General features: G+C 37.1%; 1 protein-coding gene across 4 annotated transcripts in view; it reads left to right on the top strand.

The window, feature by feature from the left end:
• The window catches only part of Tsp97E (Tetraspanin 97E), a 223,328-nt gene that overhangs the window by 54,666 nt on the left and 142,977 nt on the right, over positions 1–25,685 (top strand). For all 4 annotated transcript variants that reach the window (XM_090400031.1, XM_090400028.1, XM_090400030.1 and 1 more), the window contains exon 3: positions 11,670–11,837. In XM_090400031.1, the coding sequence (XP_090256157.1) occupies positions 11,670–11,837 (168 nt within the window). The remainder of the gene's footprint in view (positions 1–11,669; positions 11,838–25,685) is intronic.

Below are 25,685 nucleotides of genomic sequence, written 5' to 3'. Positions count from 1 at the left end.
CTCACCCTCTTGCTCACAGTTTCCTTTCGTAACTTCCAGGGATGGCCTCTTGTCATCACTCCTTCCCACTGTTCAACCAAGCGAAAGAACTCTCCAGTGTCAACCCTGTAACCACCTCTCAGCAGTTTAAAAGTCTCAATCATGTCACCTCTACTTCTTCTATCCACCAAACTCTGCAGCCCACATTCCCTCAGCTGATCCTCATAACCAATATTGTACATTCCTGAAACCATCTTCGTCATCTGTCTTTGTATCCTTTCCACAGTTAATTTATCCTCTTCAAATCCTTGGGACCAAATTTGAGAACAATAGTCAAAGTGTGGTCTGATCAGAGACTTATACAACAGAATGATAACCCTTTTATCTCTGCAGGTCAGTGTCCTTCTCATAATTGCAGCAATCCTCTGTGTTACCTTCACCACCTTGCAATATGTCCCCTAAATTTCTGGTTTCTATCAATCATCAACCCCAGATCTCTTGTTCTCCCCTACTTCCTCCAGTATATCTCCTCCCATAGAGAATGCAGCATCCCATCGATGTTTCCCAAACTTCAAGACCTTACATTTTGCTGCATTAAACTGATATCCCCCATTCCTTTGCCCATCTATCTAGCTTATTCAAATCCTCTTGCAGGGCTACCACATCTGCACTATATATCCTTCCCAGCTTCCTTCCCAGCTTCCCATCATCTGCAAACAACTGATTTAGTTGTAAAAATTCTCATAGGTAAATTCTCAAGACCTAAATAAATGCCATTGATTTCTGTTCAGGAACTTGTTTCAACAGCAGTTCCTCTTGTATTCAGTAGTATAAAAGTATCAGCTGCTTTATATCTTCTGTAGCAAATCCACAAGAATAAATTGCAGAATGTGTTCCAAATGTTTACATTTCACCAAGAATTTACTCATTACCATAATCATCATCAAGTTGCAAGTGAATCTTCAACAAAATGAAACTCAGTGGTATTATTTATAGTCTAAACTGAGTTAAGAGCACTTATTCAGCCTAGTGATGTCATTGTAATTGAAACAGCATGCATCTGTGATCAAATCATCAATTCATTCAGCAATCAGAAAATCCATAAAGTGAAATTTTGAATACTTTTTTTGCTGTATTATTTGTATTGCATTTTTTTCATATAACAAAACAAAATTGCTAATGCCTTTGATTCCTTTACAGCGAGTATGAGAGGCTGTTTTAGCCTCTATCTAACTTCTTGGAGACTGAATAGGTAGTTCAATCTCCACTGGAGGCCAGTTAGAGTTAGCTGCTCCAAAACTGTCACTAACAATATTAGGCATCCGGTAAAGAGAGGCAGCTGACAAGTGCCACCATCTCGTGGTCCTTAATCCTAACACTGTTATATAGTGAAACCTGTGGAGTATTCATAAATTAAACATACACATGTGACCACAGGACTTAAATTATTTAATAAGTAAATAACTCGTCCTAAGTATCTTAGAACATCATCAGTACAGTAATTTCAAACAATACTAGGAATAACATACAGTCAGGGTGCATGATACAATAAAATCTTACTATGTTTGCAGTAGCATGATGTAGAATTAAATTAAAATATATCTGATAACAAATAAATTAGATTAAAATAAAATAACATGCATAAATTTATTTTACACAATTAAGGATGACAATTTCCCAAACTTAATTGTGTAAAATAAATTTATGTATGTCATTTTATTTTAATTTAATATAATTTATTTTTTATCAGATATATTTTAATTTTATATCACGCTTACTGCACGCATAGTGGGATTCCATTGTAAGCATGCACTCTAACTGTATGTTATTCCTAGTATTGTTTGAATTTACTGTACTGATGATGTCCTTATTTAATTTTTAAATAATTTAAGTACTGTGGTCACGTGTGTATGTTTAAGTTAATCCTAACACTATGTATTTATTGTCTGAGATGGTGTGGATTCTAGGGTTGATTTTCTTGAGTTTACAGGACAAAAAACATGAGTTTCTGGGAGAAATAACCTGCTTGCCCATAACAAAAATCAACTAACTTGGGAACTAGTCGAAGAAAGGCTAAGTAAATGTTTCTCTATTTGACGACTGGATTTGACCATAGGTCTTTGGGCAATCAAGCAGTGTGGAACGCAAATGGCACTTCCACTGAGCTACGCAGGCTCATTTTTGCCAAATTATTATTATTATTATTCAGGCCTCCATGGGGTCAAAAGACTCCTTGTTGGAGGTCCTTTCGAAGAAACACAAAATCTATCAAGTCTTATCGAGGGGAGGTCCCCCCCCCCTGAGAAACAACAGTCTATCATACCACTCCTTAAACTCATTGACTGTTCTCGCTCTTACCACTCCATCAGGCAATGCATTCCATGGTTCAACCACCCTCCATGCAAAGAAACCACTCCTCACCCTCTTGCTCACAGTTTCCTTTCGTAACTTCCAGGGATGGCCTCTTGTCATCATTCCTTCCCGTTGTTCAACCAAGCGAAAGAACTCCCTGGTGTCAACCACCTCTCAACAGTTTAAAAATCTCAATCATATCACTTCTCCTTCTATCCACCAAACTCTGCAGTCCACATTCCCTCAGCCAATCCTCATAACTAGCATGGTACAGTCCTGAAACCATCTTTGTTATCTGCCTTTGTACTCTTTCCACAGTTAATTTATTCCCTTCAAATCCTGGGGATCAAATCTGAGAACAGTAGTCTAAGTGTGGTTCTGATCATAGATTTATACAATGGAATGATAACCCTTTTATCTATGCTTTTATCTAAAATTTATATTATTATTTCTTAGACATTTTCCTCTGATTAAAGTATAAAATGTTTGTTCTCTTAAAAATGTTTTGAAGCTTTTTATGATTCGGACAACAAATATTGGTCTCTGTCCTCATCCTCAGATTTTTTGTAGCACTGAACCATGCATTAAAAAAAAGAAGCATCATAACAAAGTAAACGTTTTCTTGAAAAACAGAAGCACTGTCAAATGCATCTACTGCCTGAAGAGGAGAAAGAGATAAAAAAGCCTTTGATTCAATCAATACAAAAAGGATGTTCAAAATTACTGTAGCATACCTTTAAAATAATTAATGCAGTAGCAGAACTTTACCAGAATTATGTAAATATTGGGTTGGCAGTATACAGTAGTAAAACTAGACTCCTAAAAACAGAATTGAAGGAAATATTATGCTAAATGATCACATTCTTGAAGAAATAAATGATTTTCAGTACCTTGATTCCTTCAATACTCTTTGATACTCTACTTTCCTATGCTGCTAGTCTTCCTAAAGAACTCCAGCGGAAATAACTTTCCTGTTTCCGCTGGAGTTCTTTAGGGAAACTATATAGTACAATATATATTTTTACTATTATCCATAATTATCTACTCATACTTGCAGGAAATGAGTAGATCTAGAGGCGACTGACTAAGGTAGTTTCTAACCTCTGGAATGTCGAGTATGAGGAAAGATTGAGAAGATGTAACTTGCAGAGTCTGGTGGACAAGAGGAAGAGGGGAGATGTGATAGAGACCTACAAGTTAGTAAGGGGTTGTTATAGGATCAGTGCTGGAGAGGTTCTGCAGAAAATAGTGGCAGATCAGGGGGAACCAGAGGTCATGCCTGGAAACTGTATAAAAAGGGTGTGAGTATTGGAGTGAGATGCAGGTTTTTTTTGATGTAGAGTTATAAATGATTGGAATGCCTTGCCTGAGAGTGTGGTGTCTGCAGAGAATTTGAGTGTGTTTAAAGCATGGTATGATGAGCTGTGTGTATGATAAAAGGACCTCGTAGAGAAGTGTTTGACTCCATGGGGTCTTGGGTGGTAATAATAATAATAAATAGTATTCTTCATGATAGTGTGTGTTACAGAACCCTGAAGACAAGGAGAGAACTGTATTCAAACAGAAGGAACTGATTTCATTAGTAATGAAGGGGATTGTTTAAAGAATTGTAAAATTTATTATAAGTATTTTCTCTTCAGGTACTTCAGTACTTTATGAGTGGGGTAATTTTTCTGATAATTGTTTACACTGAAGTCTTCTGAGGTAGGACAAGATTCTTTATTTGGAAAGAATCTTGACTCTGAATCCAAGTGAGATGATTTTAATTTGGGAAGTGATTGAATCAGAAGACCAAAGTTCTGAAATTCTGGATAAGATTAATAAACAAACTTAGTTGTTTTTGTTACCACAATTTTTATTATTATTATTATCCAGGTCTCCATGAGTCAAAATACTCATCGCGAGAGGTCGTTTTTAGGAAACACAAAGTTTATCATACCACTCCTTTAACCCATTGACCGTTCCCGCTCCAACCACTCTCTCAGGTAATGCATTCCAAGGTTCAACCACTCTCCATGCAAAGAAACCACTCCTCACCCTCTTGCGCACAGCCTCCTTTCGTAACTTCCAGGGATGGCCCCTTGTCAATGCTCCTTCCTGCCGTTCCACCAAGTGAAAGAACTCTCCAATGTCTACCCTGTCACTGCCTCTCAACAGTTTAAAAGTCTCGATCATACACCTCTCCTCCTTCTATCCACCAAACTCTGCAGTCCACATTCCCTCAGTCGATCCTCATATTGTACAGTCCTGAAAACATCTTTGATATCCACCTCTGCAACCTTTCCACAGTCAATTTATCCCCTTCAAATCCTGGGGACCAAATCTGAGAACAATAGTCTAAGCATGGTCTGATCAGGGTCTTATACAACTGCAGGTCAGCGTCCTTCTCAGTATTGCAGCAATCCTCTGCGTTACCCTCACCACCTCTGCAATATACTCCCTGAATTTCAGTCTTCTATCAATCATCACCCAAATATTCCTGAAATTAAATTTGTGTGAGTTTGAGAAAGAAGGTGTGTCTCTTCTGAAATTTGTTTTTAAAATGAATTTCATTTAAATAATTATTTGTATAGTTATTTTAATTAAACAATGTTTATTTTGTATTACATTTCTCTTGTCTTATAAGACTATGATAAGTGAATGTAATGTATGAGATTTTGAAAGTTTTGGGAACTAGAGTTGTTATAAAATATATAAATTGTAAAAGAAACAGAAATACTTAAATAATACTCATGGTGCAAACTTATCATTTTTTATAGGTGCAGGAAACACACACATGAGAATATATATATTTACAGCAGGATGTGTTAACAAGATGGCATTGAAAAATGTGTTTTTGATATAATTTATTAGTTTTTGCTATTTTGAATCTTAGCAGATGTAGCTTTGCTGAAGGACCTGAATAGACCCTGAATGGGCAAGTGTGTGTGTGTGGGTATGTCATTTTAATGTAGTAAAGTGTAAGGTTTTAAAATTTGGGAAACAAACCTGGAATGTAGAATATAGGATTAGTGAAGATATTTTAAAGGGGTTGGAGGAGATGAAGGATCTGGAGGTGATGGTGGATAGGAGCTTGACATTTCATGAACATTTTGCTAAAATTATGAGGACAACAAAGCAGATAATGGGAATGATGCAGAGAACACTGATGTGTAGAAGTAGGATGTTATGATTCCATTGTATATGACTTTGATCAGGATGCATGTGGATTATTGTGCTCAGATTTGGTCATCTAGTTTTCAAAAGGATGAGTTGTTGGAGATGGTTCAGTTTTTGAGTCAGTTTCTGGTCTCTGGAATGTGGTATATGAGGATAGATTGAAGGAATGCAAATTACAGATCCTAGTGGATAGAAGGAAGAGGGGAGACACAATCAAGATGTAATGTGGATGAGATTTTTCACTGAATATCTGGAAATGGGGGAGAACAAGAGGCCATCTCTGGAAGCTGTATAAGCCGGGTGTGAGCAGGGGAGTGAAGAGTATATTTTTTGCATGTAGAGTGGTGGGTTGACTGGAATGCATTGTCTGAGAGTGTGGCGAGTGCAGAGACTGCGAATGCATTTAAGTCAAGGTATGATGAGCTGTGCATGTGCAGGTGGGACCTCCCACAATGAGTCTCTTGATTCCAGAGGTCTGTTGATAATAATAATGGAATGTAATATTTTACTATATTTTGTCTGTGTTCTTTGTGCTGCATTTGAATAATGGCAGCCAGTTTTTCAGGCATTCAGTTTTTTTATACACATTTCTTGATATTGCCCAGCCTGCCACCATCTAAGGACTACATTTTAAACAGCAACAACAAGATTTTGTGGTATGCAGTACTTGCAGCATGTTTGCATCCCAGCAGTTAAAAATGTGGCAGGTGAGAAACCAGGAAATTCACATCTTCTTAAAATGTAGAAAATGGGAAGGACTTGGCAATATGGAAATTGGCATAACAAACTTTGGCAGTGTTTTACATGATCAAGGGTTAGGAAGATGATCACCATGTGAATAAAGATATGATAAGGAGTATAGTAGGTTTGGAAGATGGTGGTGATAGAGAGGGTGAATTCAAGTGAAAGTAGATTCTTGGAAAGAGAGAGAGAGATGCAATGAGAGAAGTGGAACATAAGAGGAATGAGTTAAGAAGCATGAAAGAAGAGATTGACTGAAAAGAACAGATGTGAAGCAAATGAGAAGAAGGTGAAATAGTGAAAAAACTGGGGATGGAAAAATGACAGGAAGGTAGTTAAGTAGGAAAGCAAGAAGAGAAAGTATCAGAGAGAGAGAGGGAGAGAATGTAGGTGTGCAAGGAAGGAATAGAGTGGCAAGAGGTGTGATGTATGGAGACTCAATCTGTGGAATGTGAAATAGAATGCCAGTGGAGTGTTTGCCTGGAGGAACAATAGTTAATGTGACTATGACAATTAAGCCATGTGAAAGAGTGGATGAGATTATTGTGATGTGGTGGTATGAATGATTTGAGAGGCAATGTGAATCAAGTGGCGAGAGAGCTGAGGTTAATACTTGAAGTTTTATGGCAGAAGAGGTAGAGGTAAAGTCAGTGTTAGTCAGGTATGATAGTGCAGAGCTGAGGAGAAGAGTGTCAATAATGAATGGTATTATAGCCAGAATTTGTTGAAAGAAGCTAAATTATGTGGATGCTTGGAGTGCATAGAGGAGAAAAGAACTTTATTCAATAGATGGCCTGCATTTGAATGTTCCTGAATAAGTGTTTTAGCACAGAGAAACTGGAGTTATCAAAGTGTTTTTTTTTGGGGGGGGGGGATAGTCACTTGGGAGAAGGGGAAACACATGGCGTAATGCAGAATCCAATGGAGTCTGGAGGGAATAATGATAATGGAGGTATAGAAACACTATATTGCATTGATGCTTCTTTATTGCCAGGAGTATCTAGAATAAAGGAGATGAATTTGTGGTGCTTGACAGCCTCAGCACAACCAAGAACTTTGGGATATGTGAGACATGGTTGATGGAAAATGATATACTGATAGGAATAAAAGTTTCAGGGTAGCATTTTTGGGAGGAGAGGAAGGATACATGTGTGGTGGTGGAGTATTCCTTACAAGTAGTGAGTTGTGTCCTCTCAGAGTGAAGGATTTGGAATGTAGTGGCACTAATGGTTTTGAGAGCATGGGTGTGAGATGGAGGATTCTCTTTGCTCCCTTGTTATAAGCTAGGGAGCATAGAGGATGAAGAGCAGGAGATATTTTGGCAGTTGAGCTTGGCAAATGCGAAAAGAATGATTGTTATGGGATTTTAAGTAGTAAGAGAAAATTGCATGTAGTAGTAAGGGAATGAAATTTCTGGAATTCTTGATGAACAAGTGTCTTATTCAACATGTAGTTGAAAGAATATGTGATTCGGATGATTTGGATTTCGTCATAGCATCAGAGGATCTGTTTGTAACTGAGATGGCATCCTTGCCTCAGTTGTAGAGAGTGACTATGTGGTTTTGACTTGGAGGATGAATGAACATGCAGATTATTATTATTATGCGACACCTCCAGGGAGTCCAAAGACTCATCGAGGGAGAGTGTGCTAACAGCATCGAAAACGATCGAATCCCTTCCAACTACTTACTGTGTTCAAACTTGCTTAACTTTTTGCGTGTGCCATTAGTAGCAGAGGCTCGACCAATCAAAGAGAAAGAAATTTTTGAAATTATAAGGCATATGATGATAATAAGTTTAGAAATCAACTTGGGGCAGTTCCATAGATGGAGGGAGTGGACGGACAACATATCAGTGCATGGGAACTAGCGAAGAACTATTTATTAATAGCAGTGATAAGTTGTATACTTCAACTGCAAAAAGAGAACATAACTTGATATAACCTGGATGATAAATGATATTAAACAGAAACTGCAGGTGATAAAAGGTTACGAAGAGATACAAGGAGACACGGTGAGAACAGATTTGTGAAGAATATGACTCAAGCTAGGAGAGTGACTAGTCTGTTAAGGAAGACAAACTTGAATATGAGAAGAGATCCCTCAGATCTAAGAAAATTCCAAAGGAATTCTTTCGTTGTGTGGAAAGTAGGAGGAGGAATGATTGTGTTAGAATGACTTTGTTAGACAAAGATGGGAGTAGAGGCACTTATTCAGAGGACATAATGGAATTGTTTAATGATCACTTTTTTTTTTTTTTTTTAATTCGAGAAGGATAGGAAGGGTTTGAAGTTTAGAAGTGCAAGAAGAGAGTGTATTTCAAGTACTGGGTACTCTGAATGTCATTAAAGCAATCGGATTTTGTGATAGGTTTTAAGAGAATGTGCTAAAGAACTGACATTTCTGTTAACTGGCTTTTCTACTAGTCTGGCTATGGAAGAGGTCCCCAAGGATTGGAAGGAGGGAACGATGGTGTCATTGCATAAGGGTAGTAGTAGTAGTATGGAAGCATCACTATAGACCAGTTTGTAGTTGTGAAAATTTTGGAGACATTAGTCGAAGATCATATACAGCATTGATTAGATGAGATTAATGTTATCTGTGAGTGTCAGCATGTATTTGTTAAGGGTTGCTCTTGTTTTTGTAATCTAATTAGTTGGCCGAGTGGTTAGCATAGATGCCGTTGGTGTAGATCAGTGTTTCCCAACCTTTTTGAAGTCGCGGATCCCCTGTAGCGAATGTTAAATCACCGTGACCCCCATAAAATTCAAAATGGAAATTTTTTATATTTTACATATCATAAAGATAAAGTAATAAATTACAATTTTACAACACTAAATGTGTCATGTATGACAATGCAATACTGTTATAAATGGAGATATTCGGAAGAATATGAACATATCAATTAGGCCAGGTGTGAGCAACATGATAAGATAAATTTTAATGAAAATAAACTATCCCGCAGACCCCCTTTGAATTACTCGCAGATCCCCTGGGGGTCTGCAAACCACATGTTGGGAAACACTGGTGTAGATGATGATTGTAGTTGGAGAATAGAGTTGTAGAGTAGGTGCCCTCCCTCGATGAGTAGAAGGTTACAAGTGGGATTCCACAGGACTCAGTACTGGAAACCTGCTGTATTATTTAACCTTTATAACAATGATGTTGTCAGTGGATTGCAGGGGGATATTCAGTTATTTGCAGATGATGCGAAACAGGGAAGGGTTATTGATAATAATCCAGATGTGGTAACTGTTCAGGAGGATTTGAATAAGCTGGATAGATGGAAGAATGAATGGGGGTTTCAGTTTTGAAGTGTGGGAGGTTGTGTACTGTACTGTGTTGGATTTTGATTTTTTTAAGGGTGCAAAGACATCAAAGATCATACTAACTTGGACACAGGTCGCAGCAGTGCATATGGTAATTGGTTAGTAGGATAATCACAAACATCCATGCTCTTGGAAGGATTTGACCCTGGAGTATTGCTCTTGGCTGGAGAGAGAGAGAGCAGATATGTTAACCACTTGGCCAACCAGGCAGGCCTGTGTTGGATGAACTATACTATAGGAAGTGGGGGGGAGGCAGGGGATCTTGAGATAAGGTCAGGGGACATGTTGCAAAGGCAGTGAAGGTAATCCAGAGAATTGCTACAATATTGAGAAGGACATTGACAAGCAGAGATAGAAGAGTTGTAATTCTATTGTATACAGCCCTGATTAGACTGCACCTGTACTACTGTACTCAGATTTGGTCACCAGGATTTGGAGGGAATAAATTAATCTTGGAAAGAGTGCATTGTCAGATAACAAAAATTATATCAGAATTGTACAATGTTAGTTAAGAGGATAGATGGAGGGTGTGGACTGCAAAGTTTGGTAGATGGGTGGAGACGTGATATAATTGAGACATTTTAACTGTTGAGAGGTAGTTATAGGGTTGATGCTAGGGAGTTGTTTCATACGTTAGAACAAGGGGATTGAGTGAGAAGGACAAGGAGCTTTTCTTTAAGTTGCAAAAGGTATGTAGTGGTTTCTTTTAATGTAGTGTGGTTGAACCATGGAATACATTGTCTGATTGAGTGGTGAGAGCAAGAATATTGAATGAGTTCAAGGAGTAGTATGATAGACTTCATGATGTTTAGGGTGGGCCTCCCACAATGAGTCTTATCATTCCATAGAGGTTCTGAATAATAATAATAATATTACTTAAATGAAGGGGATATTAAATCCCACATTATTTCAAAGCTGAATAAGAAACTCAAAGATCGGAATCAAAGAGTTTCATACTGAATATAGTAAACTATAAAAGTGTCAGCGGATACTAGCGTAAGCTAAAGCACGTAGTACAAACTAGGACAACTCGTGGCAAAGGTGGATTATTTCTTAGTATTTCCCATAATGTAAAACACATCTCCTAGGAGATGTATGATGTTATACATTATGGTGGAATGTCACTACCCAGACTGGTTTCAACCCTCATTGGGGTCTCATCAGTGAGTAGGCAGACCAGATTAATACTGAGGGTATAGCGAAAAGAACTTGTATACCCTGCTATACAAGTTGTCAAAAAAGGTGCACCCATAAAGTACTACGTGCTTTAGCTTACGCTAGTATCTGCCGATACTTTTATAGTTTAATATATTTGATATGAAACTCTGATTCCGATCTTTGAGTTTCTTATTCGGCTTTGAAATAATGTGGGATTTAATATCCCCTTCATTTAAGTAATGTTACATTGCCGAAGTGAAGCCTATTGGCACTTTTATTTAAGTAATTTAAATAATAAATTACTCAAATAATATAATATATATATATATATTATAGTATTTAAATAATAATATAATAATAAAATAATAATAATAATAATAAATAAATAATAATATACTTAATTTGTTGTGTTCATTTTCCAAGAACGTTATCATAAAATGAATTAACAGTATTGGTAAAAAAAAAAATTTAGTTCTCTTTTTATATCCTTTTAATTTCATTCTTTCTTGCTTCCAAAGAATGAGTACAGCACTCCCCTCTCCTCCTTTTTTTTTAACAAGAAAAGAAAAAGCCTGCTTTAGTTTAAAACATATTTAAGTTAATATGTAATCTGGTACATGCCTTTTGAAATCCAAAAATATTAGTTTACTGGAGACCTGCTAAAAACACTGGATCTCTTTCAGTTTCTACACAAAAAGAGAAACTGATGTTTCTTTCTTTTTTTTTTTTTTTCATGGTATTTTTTCTTTCAAGGGAAGAACAGGCCACTGAGGTTTCCAAAATAATGGTTCTATGAATGAAGTAGTTTGTTCCCTTCCTGCTTTTAATTACTATATAAATAACCTTTTGTCTGTACATACCTGTGATATTATTTTAATAAATATATGTATTGGATATATGCACTAACTAACAATTAATTGACATTAATTAACAATATGTCTTTTTCATATAGTTGGTATCTGTCATTTTGATCGGTGTAGCAGCTTATGGTAGAGCAGCAAGCTTTATTACTAATATTACACTTGTCGGAGGAATTATTGCATGTGGTGTGTTTCTTTTCTTATTATCTCTTCTTGGACTTATTGGAGCCTTGAAACATCATCAAGTTCTTCTCTTTTTTGTATCCTTTTCTTATTTTTAAAAATTTTATATTGAACTTCTTTTAATTAAAAAAAAATTGAGAATAATTAGTATTAATATTACTTCCAAACATGCCTCCATGGAGTCCAAAGACATTGTGGGAGGTTGAACACTCACAGACCCCAATAACTATCACACCTTACCTTGAACATATTCAATGTTTGAGCACTGATTACCCACTCTGGCAATTCATTCCCACTTGTTCACCACCAACCAAGCAAAAACATCTCCTTTTCACCTCTTTATTTGCATGACCTTTATCCAGTTTTTAGAGATTACATCTCCTTTTCTCATTGTCCATTATCCTATGCAATAATTTTCCTGTATCTACTTGAAGGGATCCTCCCACTAACTTATTTACCTTAATCATATCATCCATACTTTTCCTACCTGCTAACTCTGAAGACCACATTTTCTCAATCTGTCCTTATACTCATTATTCCAGTCAGAGTCCTGAGACAGCCTTAGTTATTTGCTTTGGCACTCTCTCCAATGTTTCCTTATCACCAGGTATCAGATCTGAGCAGAAAAGGCCTAATTAATACCTTTTATAATGGAACTATTACCTCTTTATCCATACATGTGTCAGCATTCTTTGCATTATTGCAGTAGTTTTTTTGGGTAACCCTTACAACTTTTGTGATATATACTCCTGAACTTTAATTCCCTATCCACCAAGATTCTGAGCTCCCTTGCTTTTCCATCTGATGTGGTCCCAGACAGAACCATGTGTCATTTTCCTTTTTCTGGCTTCTGTTAGTCAACCATCCCTGTAACTAAGCTACCAAATGATTATCCATTCCCATCGTGCTCAATTTGAACAGTAATTTATCATGTGGTACTCAATCAAATGCTTTATTGAAATACAGATAAATGACTGTATAAGCATCTCTCCCATACACTAGTCACCCTATTATAAATTGTAACCAAAAAAGTTACTAAAGTATGACTTCCCCTTAACAAGCCCATGTTGCGATCTCAAAAGATTTCCATTTTTTCAATTCAGCTTTGTGTTTCTCCCTCTAACCGGCTTCTCTAACACTTTCACCAGTACACTTGATATACACACTGGCCTCTGGTTTGACACAGTCGGTAGAATTGGATTCTTCCTCATGCAGTAGCACTATTTTTCCTTCTTTCCATTCTTCTGGGACTGTTCTCTTACCAGACTTTTCATTTCAAGGACACTGCCACCTCTTTTGAACATTCCCATGATATACATGGTGTATCTCATTCATTCCCACAGCCTATTAACATCAAGTTTACTTAATATTTTAAACACTTCCCATTCTTGAACTGTCAGTCTTCTGACCTCCTTCCTATTACTGTTAGACACTACTCTTACCTCCCCACCACTGTTACATGAAATACACTAGTGAAATACCCATTTAACAAGTCGACTTCAGCAGATGACTGGAGTTCCATCTCCAACAAGTACGGTCAATCTTCCACGTTCACCCATTCTTCTGCTAACAACATAACTATTGAATTCTCTTAGGTTTTGCTTTACTGCTAGCCAGTCTCGTTTCATATGCCAGTTTCTCTTTTCTTATTAATTTGTCACCTTTCTAGCCTGCACCTTATACTCTTCACACTGTTGGTGGGTACACTGTTCTTTATATCTTCTCCATAACATCCTCCTTCTCAGAAGTTCTGTATAATTCCATGATTCATCCATTTTAATCATTTTATTTATCCTCTAAACCTTGGGAACACAATCTGATATTGCCATAAGTAATTGATTCTGGACCAATTCCCAGGCACTGTTGATTTCTCTCCTCTTCAACTATCAAGCTACTAAACATCACTGTGTTTCCCTAATTTCTCATAATCTCCTACTCTGTACTTCTACACATCTTTATTGTTCTAATAATCTGCAATGTTTGTATACTTGGAAATATTATTATTATCATTCAGTACCACCGTGGAACCATGAGACTTGTTGTGAGAGGTTGCTTTAGACAAGAGACTATTATACCACTCCTTACTTGTTTATTGAAATAAGTAAGGAGTGGTATAATACTACTCCTTACTCAAGACGAAGTGAAAGAGATTTATCTGTCTGGCCAAAATAGTTTCACTTCGTCTTGAGGAACATAGACGTGACATCTCCTATTGTAGAATACGAGCGAGTGCCCTTTCCAGTCACGTCCTTTTCTCCACAAACTCTAACCTTGAAGAACGGCAACATCAAGTTGATTGGGACCGCACTACTAATTTATATATATGCAAGAATGAATTTGAAAGAAGAATTATCGAATCAAAAGAAATAGTTCTGGACCCTTCACACTTGAACAACAATCTAAGCTACAATTTGCCTGATTCCCATAGCACAGAAATCCAATACTGGTGCTCTAAAATTAGCTGTCACACACATTCAACTCATGCCAACGGTAGCACTTGGTCACCTATTCAAATATGACTGTTACTATTCTACTTCTTTTTATTAAGCTGAAAAGTCCATTATTTAAATTAAGGGGATATTAAATCCCACATTGTTTTGAAACCGAATAAGAAACTCAAAGATTGGAATCAGAGAGTTTCGCCGAAATGAAGCCTATTGGCTCTTTATATTTAAATAATTGAAAAGTCCATGTTTTTTACCTTGTTATTTTTATAAGTCTTATGTTTTTTCTTTCTCACCTGAAGAAGTCGGAGCACCGATGAAACTAGTCGTGATTTATTAAAGGTTTTTGTTATACTTTCTCGGGTTCTAGTCGGTTAAATTAATTTTATAAATGTATACATCTCGAGTAAATCTTAATTTCAATAATATATATATATATATAAATAAGCACTTTGCTCACTGCATGCCAGTCCTTTTTTGCAGCTTCCATGAATGGATCCTTGTCCAAGCTTTTTGTTCTTCGATAAAAAAAAATCCCCAGTATCCGTCTGGTAAATACAGCTTAAATATCTCATATCACCCATTTATCTATCCACCAATATAAGTAATGTTCCATAGTCCTGATTCATTTTTGTTTCCTGGTTTTTTTGTCCCTTTCAAATCCTGATGCTCAGATCTAAGTGCAGCAGTCACGTTTCTGATCAGGACCTTCTCAGTATTGCATTATGATGGTTGTTTACGACTTTGCAATATGCCACATGAATTTCAAATTTTTATCCACCATCATTCCACTATCCTTTATTTCTTCCAGTATGGATCTCAAAACTTTAGATATCTGTTGTGCATCTGCACATGTCTTCAGCCTTTTCAATGCAGTGATGACTAAAGAGCCACAGCATTGGTGCTATTACTCCTAACTCTTCCCAGATTCACATCATTGTAAGAAATGAAATTGAATATCTCCTTATAGTTCTTTGACAGTGCCATTAACACTTGAATAGTGATGTTCCCAATACTTAACTCAAATCCTACTTGAAACCTTTCTTCCCTCTTACCCCCCCCCACACCCAATCATCATCATTTATTCATATATGAATAAAGAAATTATATACAGAAATGTTCATATAGCAAAAACTCATGAAGATTAGTGTATCAAATGAAAGTAAGCCAAGTTGTTCTGTTTTGCACCAAATGGTAAATGCCAGATGGTTTATGAGCGTCATCTTCAAAAAAAGAAGTTTGCTTATGTATTGCCAAAACTGTTTTCTTGGTCTACTTCTCTGTTCCAAGTGCATTGAACATAGGTGAAGGTTGATGTCTAAGTTGGTATCCCAACCACCCCTGCTTACTTTTTTTCAACTGGTTCTATTAGGGGTTGTGTTTTATATACTGGACAGATTGTTACAGAAGATTGCCAAAGATGTCAACAGGTTAGTATTTCTATGCCGATGTAAAATGTCTGGAATTATTCCCATATTTATTGACTTTAAAAAAAAGTTTCACACACCTAGAGCATCTAGAATCTATAATAAAACAAAAATAGCGCTACTTAATGAATGCATTGCTGATACCAAGTGTCTTCTTGGCATTCTTGAGAACAGAAAATTGCTCCTTCTTAATATACTTCAAAATAAATTTCACATTAATCTCTGGAAAAACGTAACTTCCATTCTCAACAGACAATGGAAAAATAAAAAATATAGTTGTTAATAAATCCAAGCATGTCTTGTATATGCTGGAACAAGTAGTTCTCAGAAAGGGCCTTAACTTTGCAGTCTGTCCCCGGAAAGTACCTAATGATTTTGTTAGCAAAAGTTTCTTGAACGAGCTACGTCTATCTTATCTTCACAAGAGGCATCACTGGCTTGATTCAAAGCAGCACTTGCTGTAAATGCAGTGAAACCTGCTGTTGATAATCCTTCACCTTTAGAACAAGCTGCTCTCAATAGCTTAGAAATAATTCTGACATAGTGATCTTACCTGCAGACAAAGGACTATGGTTATCCTTGACTCAGATGATTATGACTATAAAGTTAGGCAGCTTCTTAACACTGACACTTACTCCATTATGGATTAAGACTCTACTAGAGAGCTTCAAAATTACACCAATAATCTTTTAAAAACAATCCATAAATTTAACAGAGAAACCAGACTAGCTCTCTGTTCTCTTCATCCTCTTCCTCAACATGTATATGGGACACCCAAAATTCATGAAGTAGACACACCGCTACTTCCAGTAGTAGAAGGGATAGATTCTCCGACATATCTTGCCAAACAGGACTAACAGGACTATGGTTATCACCATTCTTTGCTAAATAACTTTGAGCATTTTGTTTCAAGCATCAGCAATATTATCCTTGAGATTAGCAATTTTAGCAAGCTTTGATATATAGTCAGTTTTTTTACCAATATTCTTACTGATGATCTACTTGCACTGCTTCAAGATAAATTTTTTAAGAAGGTTATGGCACTCCTCAAGCACTGTATTTCACCTGGGTACTTCAAATATAAAATTACAATATACAAACAGAACTCTGGTCTAGCCCATGGGCAGTCCTCTTTCACCAGTTATGGAAACATTTGAAAACAAGCCATAGAAGAATACCATCATAAACCAAAATTATGGAAAAGGTACATCGATGATATATTGTCAATCTGGAACCATGGACTACCTTCACTTTTGCTTTTTCGTGAGTACCTAAATCATTAACACCCTAACGTAAAATTCACCTATGAATTAGAATCTACTGGTTTAATCCCATTTCTGGATCTTCTACTAACTAAGGAATCTGGTAAATTAAAAGTCTCTATAATTGAACAGTCTACACATACCGACAGATATCTACGTGCCTCATCCCATCATCAAAAATTGGGTATCATTTCCACACTAGGAGCAACAAGGACAAACTATCCAAAGAACTTCAACATTTAAAAAACACTACTTCAAAATGGCTATAGTGAGCACACCATCTCCGGACTACTCAACTAACATGAGACCAGAGAAATTTCTAATGAAGAAGAAAACAGAGGATTCATCATGCTCCCCTACATTAGTTGTATGTCCATAAACGGAAATATTTAAGGAATAATAAAAAATAAAAAAATAGCAAAAATATTTAAGGAATATAAAATTAAAGCAGCATTTAACCCCTTTATCAAAATGAGATCACTACTAAGATCTGCAAAACTTTGACATAGCGCACTTCAACATCCAGGTGTTTATTGGCTATGGTGCAATTGCCGGTCATCTGACTATGGACAGACAGAAAAGTCAGTTGAACATTACATTGAAGAACACATTCGAGATATTGAATGCCATAGAAATGAAGCCTCAGCTTTGTCATCACACGTACTTTCTTCAGCTGATCCACAAGCTGCTTCGCAATTGAGACATCAAGTTTTATGGAATAAATCAGAACTAATACACATTTGCTATGATAAAGCAGAAAGAAAAATATGGTAATCTTTGAAAATAGCATTAGATCCTAAGTATTTAAATATTAAAAGTATTAACTTGACTGAATACATCCTAGGCTTCATTAGTCAAGAACATTCACGTGAATGCATAAACACACTTAACGTTCAGAACAATTAGAAATAATTTTTAAAAAATAACATCAGTCTCTTTTATATAACTGCATAATAGTTGTTACTTTTGTTAGTCTTTACTGTTTTGTGTACTAGTTTGTTTATTTACGCTTGAAGAAATTGTATGCATTTGGGATGAAATGTTGTGCTATTTAGTAAATACACTTTACTTATTCTGGTGTTCTGCTTTATAAACTTTAATCAAATATTCATGAATCAGCAAAGTTTACATACTTCTATATATTTTTATTAACATCTGACCTCAATGGAGTTGGAGACTCATTGTGGGGAGGTAAACACAATGCTCATCCAACCGTGCTTTAAACTGATTGAATGTGTCTACATTCACAACACACTCAGGCATAAAATTCCACGCACCAACCACTCTCCATGAAAAGAACCTGCTCCTCATTCCTTTGCTCACACCCTCTCTACCAAATTTTCCATGTAACGGTTATTATCCACTGAATATGTCTCACACTAATGAAAAAAGTCTGGCAATATAAAACCACAATATGCTATGGCTGACATGATGAACCTCCGTGCACTTATACACGAATATCACACTGTTCACAACTGACTGACTGTGGATGATATCCTCTTGTATTTATATGAAAATAAAGTATCGAGAACCTTCGAGATGTATCTGGAAGACACTAGACAGTGCACTTGAACGAACTTCTGCTTCAGCCATCTACCTACCATGTTAGTACTAGTACTTAAGTACTGCTTGGCGCTGATAGATGGCTGAAGAAGCATGTCTATTTAATATTTATTTTTATAGGATTTTATATAAAGTATCAAATGCACAGCGTTCCTTGTGAATCTGGAAAGCATCTTATAATTCTAAATACTGCGGTATAACTTAGTGGCCTGTAGTCTTCATTGAAATTATTTTTATTTAATTGCGTTTTAATGTTAAGTAGTTATTTTTTTCAAAATGGCCGGTGGGCCACGTCAAAGAGCACTGTGGGCCACAGGTGGCCTGCAGGCCATGCGTTGAAGACCCCTGCCTTACACTTTGCAACATTGAACTGATATTTCCACTTACCTGCCCATTAATGCAATCTATTCAAATCCTATTATAAGGTCATAACATCCACTTGACTCTGCATTGCTCTCCCCAGTTTTGCATCATCTGCAAACAACTGCATATCACTAGTGAAACCCATCCCAATATCATTAACATACAAATTGAACAACAATGGCCCCAAAACTGAACTCCTGTGGCACACCACTAGTGACCTTTCTCTTTCAGGATACTGCCCATATACAACTTTCTGATACTTATCCTATAGACAGTCACTGATCCAACTCAGAAGTCTGTTATCCAATTCCATTTGTTTCAATTTATTTAAGAGCTTGTCATGTGGCAGTCTATCAAAAAGCTTTGCAAAATCCTAGTACACCACTGTATATGCATCTCCCTTGTCCAAGGTATTTGTCACCTTGTTGTAGTACATAAGTAAGTGAAACATGATCTCCCCTTAACAATGCCATGCTGATAACCACAGAGAATACTGCTGTCATCTATCATCTGGTACCCTCACCACAACTCCAGATATACAGACATGCCTATAATTTGAGGCTGTATCCTTATCACTACCTTTATGCAGTGGAACAATTTTACCCTCCTTCCACTCCCTTGGAACTGTGATGTTGCAAGACTTTTATTAAACAGGCATGCCAATGCTACTGCCATTTTCCTGGAACATTCTCTTAAGATGTGTGATGATATTGGTGATATGTCATCAAATCCTATTACCTTATTGACATCAAGTTTATTTATTTCCTCAAATAGCTCCTGTTCACTTACAATTAAGCCATCCTCTCCTATGTCTTCTACACTTAATTTCCTCATGATTCCACCCTGATCAGGATGAAACACCCTTATACCTTAACAATGTCTTCTGCAGCAGCGATGTCTTATACCATTCTACCACTTTCATCTATTAACATTGTCTTACCATGATAATTTTTCCTTCTACTTGCCATATATCTGAAAAAACTCTATAGGGTTTTTCTTTGCCTGATTTGCCAATTTCTGTTCATACTGCCCTTTTCTTTTCCTTACTAACTGAGTCAGCCTCCTGCCTTGTTCTTTATACCATTCATGTAACTGATTATTACCGTTATTAATCTTGACTTCCTCTGAAGTACTTTCTTTTTCCAGATTTCATGCTTAAGCTCCAGTTCTTCCATTTTACACCTACCTTATTCAGCCTTTTGGCCTTCAGAATATGTTCACACATTGATACTGTTATGTGTTTTTTTGTCATTTATAATACAGCATTTATTTCCTTACTGCTCAACTCCTTGATACCACCCAACAACTTCATAAAAATAGAAAAAGAAATGCTGAGCCCATCCATTGTACAAAATGTACCATAGATTAGCAAATAACCTTTCGTGAGTGGGAGCAACATAAAAGAAAAAAAAAAACCTTTTGGCTCTGTGTATTAGTGTTTTTAGTGTACAGTAGTGTTGTGCTGCATGATGGTGTGATTGTTTATGCTGATATCTTCCAGTATGTGTAGGCTTTCCGTAAATAGAGAATGATAATGAACCTTTTGGAAAGTGGTGTGCAATTAACATATCTAGGAAGGGCAAACAGTTTATGTGGCTCCTGCATTTTTTTTTTTTTTTTTAACAGACTCATTGAAACCGAGAAAATGCCAGAGGAATCGGAGAGCATATTGGTTCCCATAGATAGGAACAAAGTTAATCTCCAGTCCTGTAGTAAGTACAGAGAAATTAAACTCATGAGTCACACATTGAAGATATGAAAATGGATATTGGAAGTTTTTTCTCACTTGGTTAGACTATAATAAATTTAGTTTAATCCTTTATCCAAGTGTAAGCAACTCGTGGTAAAGGTGGACCAAGCTCTCATCACTACTTGTCTTAGTATCTCCCATAATGCAAAGCACATCTCTTTGCGGACATGTATAATGCTATGCATTAAGGAAAGGCCACTACCCAGACTGGTTTTGACCTTTATTGAGGTCTCGTCAATGGTAGCCAGACCAAAAGGTGTGATACTAAAGTGGAAGCAATGGAGAGGTCATATTTACCTATAGGAGTTGCCAAAAGGTGTCTCACCTTATTATTAAATTACTCTTGATTTAGAGAAAGATGTTGGAAGTTTTTTCCACTTGGTTAGACTATAATAAATTTATTTTAATCCTTTATCCAAGTGTAAGCAAACAAAGTTTGCACCTGAAGTATCTTCAGGACTAGGACAACTCATGGTAAAGGTGGACCAAGCTCTCATCACTACTTGTCTTAGTATCTCCCATAATGCAATGCAATCTCCTTGCAGGGAAAAGGTGTTTGTTTGCTTACACTTGGATAAAGAATTAAACTAAATTTATTATTGTCTAACCAAGTTGAAAAAAACTGCCAACATCTTTCTCTAAATCCATAGTAATTTAATAATAAGGTGAGACACCTTTTGGCAACTCATATAAGTAAATATGACCTTTCCATTGCTTCCACTTTAGTATCACACCTTTTGGTCTGGCTACCACTGACGAGACCTCAATAAAGGTCAAAACCAGTCTGGGTAGTGGCCTTTCCTTAATGCATAGCATTATACATGTCCGCAAAGAGATGTGCTTTGCATTATGGGAGATACTAAGACAAGTAGTGATGAGAGCTTGGTCCACCTTTACAACGAGTTGCCTCAGTCCTGAAGATACTTCAGGCGCAAACTTTGTTTGCTTACACCTGGATAAAAGATTAAAGTAAATTTATTATGGAAATGGGTAATTGAGAAGAGATTGCAAGACTTTGTCAATTAGCGAAGATAATTTGCTTTATGCCTTACTGGGGAACAACTGATGACATTTTTACTCAAAGTAAAATCAAAAAGAAAAACAACAACAAAAAAGCAGTATATGACTTTGCCTCATCAACTGCTCATCACTTTTATTATTATTATGTGACACCTCCAGGGAGGGAGTCCAAAGACTCATCGAAGGAGAGTGTGTGCCAACAGCATTGAATGATTGAATCCATTCCAACTACTAACTGCACTCAAACTTGCTTAACTTTTTGCATGAGCCATTGGTAGTAGCGGCTCTACCAATCAACCAACTTTTGCTGGCTTTATTATAAAATGCATGTAAATTACTGAAACAAGTGTGCACCTTAAAATATTCATGCTGATCTGCCATGCTTGTATGTGATCTCTCACTAATTTCTCAAAAATCTTAATGCCCACAAAAGAAATACAAACTAGACTGTAATTGGTGCCTACATTCTACCACCATCCTTATGAAATGGCACTTACTCTTCCTCCACTTTTTTTATTATTATTCTTATTATGATTCAGGCCTCCATGGAGTCAAAAGACTCATCGTGGGAGGTCCTTCCTAGAAAACACAAAGTCTATCATAACAGTTCTTGAACTCATTGACCATTCCTTCCTCTCACCACTTTATCAGGCACTGCATTCCGCAGTTCAACCACCCTCCATGCAAAGAAACCACTTCTTACCCTCTTGCTCACAGCTTCCTTTCATGACTTCCCGGGATGGCCTCTTGTCCTCATTCCTTTCTCCTGTTCCACCAAGCTAAAGAACTCCCATGGTCAACCATGTAACTACCTCTCAACAGTTTAAAAGTCTCAATCATGTCACCTCTTCTTCTATCTACAAAACTCTGCAGTCCACATTCCCTTAGCCGATCCTCATAACCAACAATATATAGTCCTGAAACCATCTTTGTTATATGCCTCTGTACCTTTCCACAGTTAATTTATCCCCTTTAAATCTTGGGGACCAAATTTGAGAACAATAGTGAAAGTGTGGTCTGATCAGGGCTTTATACAATGGAACGACAACTCTTATTGATGCAAGTCAACATCCTTCTCAGTATTTCAGCAGTCCTCTGAGTTACCTTAACCACCTTTGCAGTATGTTTCCTGAATTTCAGGTTTCTATCAATCATCATGCCCAAATCTCTTGTCTCCCCTACTTCCTCCAGTACTGCTTATCCAACAGAGTATGCTGCCTCCCATCGACGTATCCCAGAACTTCAAGACTTTACATTTTGCTGCATTAAACTGATACCCCATTCATTAGCCCATCCTTTCAGTTTATTCAATCCTCTTGCAGGTCTGCCACATCTGCTCTATTACTAATAACCCTTCCTAGCTTCAAATCATCTGCAAACAACTGAATATCTCCCCCTAACAATCCACTGAAAGTGTTATTGATATAGAGGTTAAACAATACAATTCCCAGTATTGAGCCCTGGTACCCCCACTTGTAACCTTCTCCCTCCTTGATATTGCCCCACCATACACAACTCTCTGATACCTATCAGATAGCCAATCCTGAATCCTGTTGACTAACCTGACATCTAAACCCATGTGCTGCAACTTAAATATCAGCTTATCATGTGGCACCCTGTCAAATGCCTTTGCAAAATCCAAAAAAAATGGCAGAATATGCCTTTCCTTCATCAGCTACTCTTGTCACATTATTATTTTTTATTGAACTTCATACTGAGAGTTCAGTATTACACTTCTTACTAGGCCAGAGCCCTTACAAGTGATCACCTGATTTTGGCACAAGGCATCCTAACAGTCATATGCTAATGACAGTGCCAAGCCACCAGTGTTCCCTGCAGAGCATACAGAGACAAAATTTTAAAGTCTCCATATGACAGTCCTAATAAAGAGAGGTCTTTATATCTAGCATAGCACCAAACCCCACAGGAAGAAATAGTATCACTGATAAAGTGAGGAGTTGCCCCATATTCCCCTCCTATCAGTCTTACAAGATCTTGGTTCTGCTTGTAGTATTGTACCTTGTTAAAATGTCTAGAGGTGAATGGATGCCCAGTACTCAATACATGGGCATTAATAATCCATACTTCTTTTTTTTCTTTATTATCAAATCTGGTTTACTTAAGCCTCTGTACAGAAGTGAGGTTCTACCATGGTTCTGCCTTTATTTCTTAACCAGTTATTTAATATGGAAACCATGGCATCCTGCCTCCCTAAACGGATACCATGTGTTCTAAAACAACACTGAGAGATGTGAGATAGAGTTTCACTGTAGAGGCAGCCAGCCCTACAGTTAATATAATCTCTATCCCAACGAGCTGTATGGGACAGTCATGTGCAGGGTATTAATTCTAGTCCTAATAACGTCCACATACTCATATTCTGGTAGTAATCATGTACCATCCCTAATCCACTGATGTTGAGTGGGCACCTTGTGAGATTCACAAAGAGAAGCGCCATCGACAGAGCCATGAGATGGCCATCTCTTATGCTCTGCCGATACTGTCACTATCTGGGCGTCCTGTTACTGGGACCAACCCCTAGTGCATCTGTAATTGTCTTGAAATTAGAACTGTGAAAACCTCCCCGCAGATGGACGAGGAGGAAGCTTCCATCTTTGTTAACTGGATGAAAAGCAGTCGTGGAATCAACCAGTGGAGAGATGGAATACCGAGCCTTCCATTCTTTACTCTAGCATGAAAGAGGCAATGATATTACTAAAGCAAGAGTGCCCTTAACAAATCCATGTTGATTCTTATAGATAACATTAACATCATCTGCCCAACACTGTATATGGTCCCTCACTAATTTCTCCAAGATCTTAACAACTACTGATGACACACAAACTAGTCTATAATTTGACACCTCCAGTCTGCTACTGCCTTTATGCAATGAGACTGTCTTACCTTGGTTCTATTTCCTTGGGTACCTTTCCTGTAGCAAGACTTTCATTGAAAAGCCAAGTCAACAGAGCTGTCATTTCTTTAGCATATTCTCTCAAAACCCATGGCAAAATTCCATCCAGTCCCACAGCTTTACTGAAATCCATAGTACTCAGTATTTGGAACACATTCTCCTCTTGCACCTCTAAACTCTGAACCAGCCCTATCCCTCTAGTATTAAAACCTACTTCTCCATGATGAAATACTCCAATAAAGTATTTCATCATGGCCTGAGTATCTTATATTCTTCATGCATCTGCTCTCCACCTCTCCTCATATCTCTTCCATAACCTCTTTTTCACCTGCAGTTCCTGTTTGACATTATTTGTCATCCATTTTATACTAAATTGTGTCTGCTTCTTCACTCATGGAATACAGCTTACTATTGTTGTTAACAAATATTGCCTCACAATTTCTCAAGCACTAATAATATCTTGCCCTTCCAATTCCTCCCTCTATGAAACTGTTCCAAGTTGATATCTAGCACTATTATAATCATACACCTTATAATTCCACATACATTCCGCTCTCTTTGATACTCCTGCATGTCTATTCATCTCCCAAGTCAAAACCATATGGCCACTCTCTCTCAAACTGGGGGAAGAGATGCTATCTCAGTTATAATCAGCTCTTCTGATACTATGACCAAATCCAAAACTGTTGAACCTTGTGTTCCTTCTATTACATGTTGTCTAAGACATTTGTCTCTCAAGAATTCTAGAAATTCCATTCCCTTATTACTACATTATTTTCCCAGCTTATACTGATGTAGTTAAAATCTCCCATAACAATCATTCTTCTTGCACTTTCCAAGCTCAACTGCCTAAAACATCACCTGCTCCTTGGTTTGTAGCATCATCCTACTAAATATCCTGTCTTACCCAGTTCTACCTCACACTATATGCTTTCAAAATCATTAGCATCCCTATCCTCCAAAGCATCCATACAGGATATTCCACTAAATATCCTGTCTTACCCAGTTGTACCTCACACTATATGCTTTCAAAATCATTAGCATCCCTATCCTCCAAAGCCTCCATACAGGATATTCCACTAAATATCCTGTCTTACCCAGCTGTACCTCACACTATATGCTTTCAAAATCATTAGCATCCCTATCCTCCAAAGCCTCCACTCTGAGAGGACATAAGACATC

Source organism: Typopeltis vanoorti, chromosome 11 (assembly GCF_054136105.1).
Source record: "Typopeltis vanoorti isolate ZY-2024b chromosome 11, IOZ_Tvanoo_1.0, whole genome shotgun sequence".
NCBI lineage: Eukaryota > Metazoa > Arthropoda > Arachnida > Uropygi > Thelyphonidae > Typopeltis > Typopeltis vanoorti.
Note: the sequence above shows the minus strand (reverse complement) of the source record. Positions and strands in the feature narration are given on the sequence as shown.